General features: G+C 49.4%; 1 protein-coding gene across 1 annotated transcript in view; it reads right to left on the reverse strand.

The window, feature by feature from the left end:
* Positions 1 to 2500, reverse strand: part of cpamd8 (C3 and PZP like alpha-2-macroglobulin domain containing 8) — a gene marked incomplete at both ends in the record, with an annotated part of 43926 nt that overhangs the window by 12301 nt on the left and 29125 nt on the right. The window contains 4 exons of the mRNA XM_080536057.1: positions 211 to 273; positions 1322 to 1477; positions 1909 to 2045; positions 2467 to 2500. The exon at positions 2467 to 2500 is cut by the window's right edge and continues 53 nt beyond it. Of these exons, the coding sequence (XP_080392183.1) occupies positions 211 to 273; positions 1322 to 1477; positions 1909 to 2045; positions 2467 to 2500 (390 nt within the window). The remainder of the gene's footprint in view (positions 1 to 210; positions 274 to 1321; positions 1478 to 1908; positions 2046 to 2466) is intronic.

Raw genomic sequence — 2500 nt, forward strand, 5'->3', positions numbered from 1 at the left:
AACAATTGGCTTAAGTTTTACCAGATCATTCCAATTTACAAGCGCAGGAATTTGGGCATTAATACATGCCATGAGACACAAGGGAACAGCCCTGCTTTCTACCCCCAGCGGCACATTCTCGCTGGGAGAGAGTGATACAAGACTGTGCGGGAGAGGAGAGGAGAGAGAGGAGGAGAGGAGAGAGAGGAGTAGAGTTACTGTCTTCTATACCTGCATTAGACAGCAGCCTTCTCCTTTAGCACTGACAAACAGGCCTGTAGGGATGCTGGGGATCTGTAGAGAGAGACGCAGAGAGAAAGAGAGAGAGAGAAAGTGAGAGAGAGAGAGGGGGAGAGAAAGAGAGAGGGGTGGGGGAGGGAGGTGAGAGAGAGAGTCACTTATCAAGTGAATTAATGCAGCCATACCCTGGCCACTAACCAGCCCAGCTAAATTACCCCCAATTAAACTGACACAGCTAATTACAGGAGGGAGTTACATGCCCGGCAGAGGGAACAACACTTCAGGCTCTCACCTGAGCTCTCTCTCACTCTCACAGAGTGACTGATACGGTAGAGCTCAGCAAGAGAGAGAGGGGAACATTAAACAATTATACAGGCACGGCACGTACACACTCACTGATTCGGTCAACCAAAACAAAAATACATAGTGTAATACGTGCCGTTAAGTTGCTGTTCTACCTGTGTACGAGTGCTGTATAACCCCTAATTCCTCCACGTATTCCTTATTCCTCTGGAGTAACAACAACATCTGTCAGCTTCAAGACTGGGTAGTTACAAAGAAGTGACTAACTTTTTGGCGTCATTTCAGCATACTACTGTACACACAGGTATAAATCAACTTAATGGAATGTATTACCCAAAGTGGTTACACAAGGCAGATTTACGACTTGTTGTGGTTGCAATTTGTACATTGCTCCAGTAGGGGTGCCCTTCACTACACGAGAGAGAGAGGGAGAGAGAGAGGGAGGGAGAGAGAGAGAGAGAGAGAGAGAGAGAGAGGAGAGAGAGGGAGAGAGAGGGAGAGAGAGGGAGAGAGAGAGAGAGAGAGAGAGGGAGAGGGAGAGGGAGAGGGAGAGGGAGAGGGAGAGGGAGAGAGAGAGAGAGGAGAGAGAGAGAGAGAGAGAGAGAGAGAGAGAGAGGGAGAGAGGGAGAGAGGGAGAGAGAGAGAGAGAGAGTTCGCCTGCATATAGCTGTCGTTCTTCACCACAGGTCTAGGACCAGCCTTTCCTTCCCCGAATCCTGACCACACCGCACACGCTGAAAAAACAAACACCAAAACTGACCCCAGATCGGTTCCTCCGTCCCTGGACTACACTCCTTACCGAGGCGCTCTGCAGGATCTTCTGGTTGTCCCTGTGCAGCTCGAAGGTCTCCTGGAAGTCCAGGTTGGTGGATGCCAGAGAGATGGTGAGGTTGACCCCGCCCACGTACGACAAGATGGCGTACTCGGACAGGGCCTGCAGCGCCACGCACGTGTCCTGAGAGGAGAGACGTCAGACACCTTCGTTACGGGGAAAGTCTCAACAGACGACACAACGAGATGACTCGTCGGGTACAAAGGTCACCTGATTCAATAATTTTTAGAATTTTGCCATTTAGCAGACGCTTTTAATCCAAAGCGATTTACAGTTACGAATTACAGGGACATTCCCCCTGGAGTAACTGAGGGCTAAGTGCCTTACTCAAGGGCACACTAGTAGTGGTGTGGTTTCAGGCGGGATTTGAACTCACAACCTTCCGATCACAAGTCCAACTCACTATCCACTAGACCACCACTACCCCTCAGTCCTTAAAAAGAACACAATAATGAATCGGTAGCGGTAAGAGCTGAGCAACGCTACAGGACTTTAGGTTGAGCCCTGTGTGGCTCCAGGGCTCCAGGGGCGAGGGGGGGAGGGGGGGGGGGTACCTGGGTGGATGAGAAGCCCCCGAGGGCGTTCCTCTGCTGGGACAGCCACTTGACGACTGGCAGGGCGGAGGCCACGTCACCCAGGAGGGTGTAGGTCAGCAGGCCGTAGGCCGTCATCTCCACCTCCGCTGACACCACTGGGGATAGGGGAGATACTTTAACACACTGACACACTAACCCTAACCCTAACCCAAGATCTAAGTACATTGAGGAACCTGACCTAAATCATCTTGCAAAGGGAGAACTAGCATTAGGGAATGAATGAGAGAAACATCATCCGCTTCATCTTCGTTATCTTCCGACCAAGCGATCACTGGAACCTGGACACTGAACTCTGAACACAACACACTACACTACTGTACACTGAACACTTTAGTTAGTTTAATGTAATGTTGGTTGTTGTTTAATGTTTGAAATGTTTGTTTGATTGATTGTTGGATTGATTGTTTGTTGATTGATTGTGAATACGGTGTTGAGTTTTTAGAAAAACCCAATAAAAACACCTTCATCTTCATTATCATCATCATCATCATCATCATCATCAGTGTGTGTGTGTACCTGACTGAGAGAGGCCATCGCTGAAGCCCATGAA

Source organism: Nansenia antarctica (genome assembly GCF_963989245.1).
Source record: "Nansenia antarctica genome assembly, chromosome: 7".
NCBI classification, from domain to species: Eukaryota; Metazoa; Chordata; class Actinopteri; order Argentiniformes; family Microstomatidae; genus Nansenia; species Nansenia antarctica.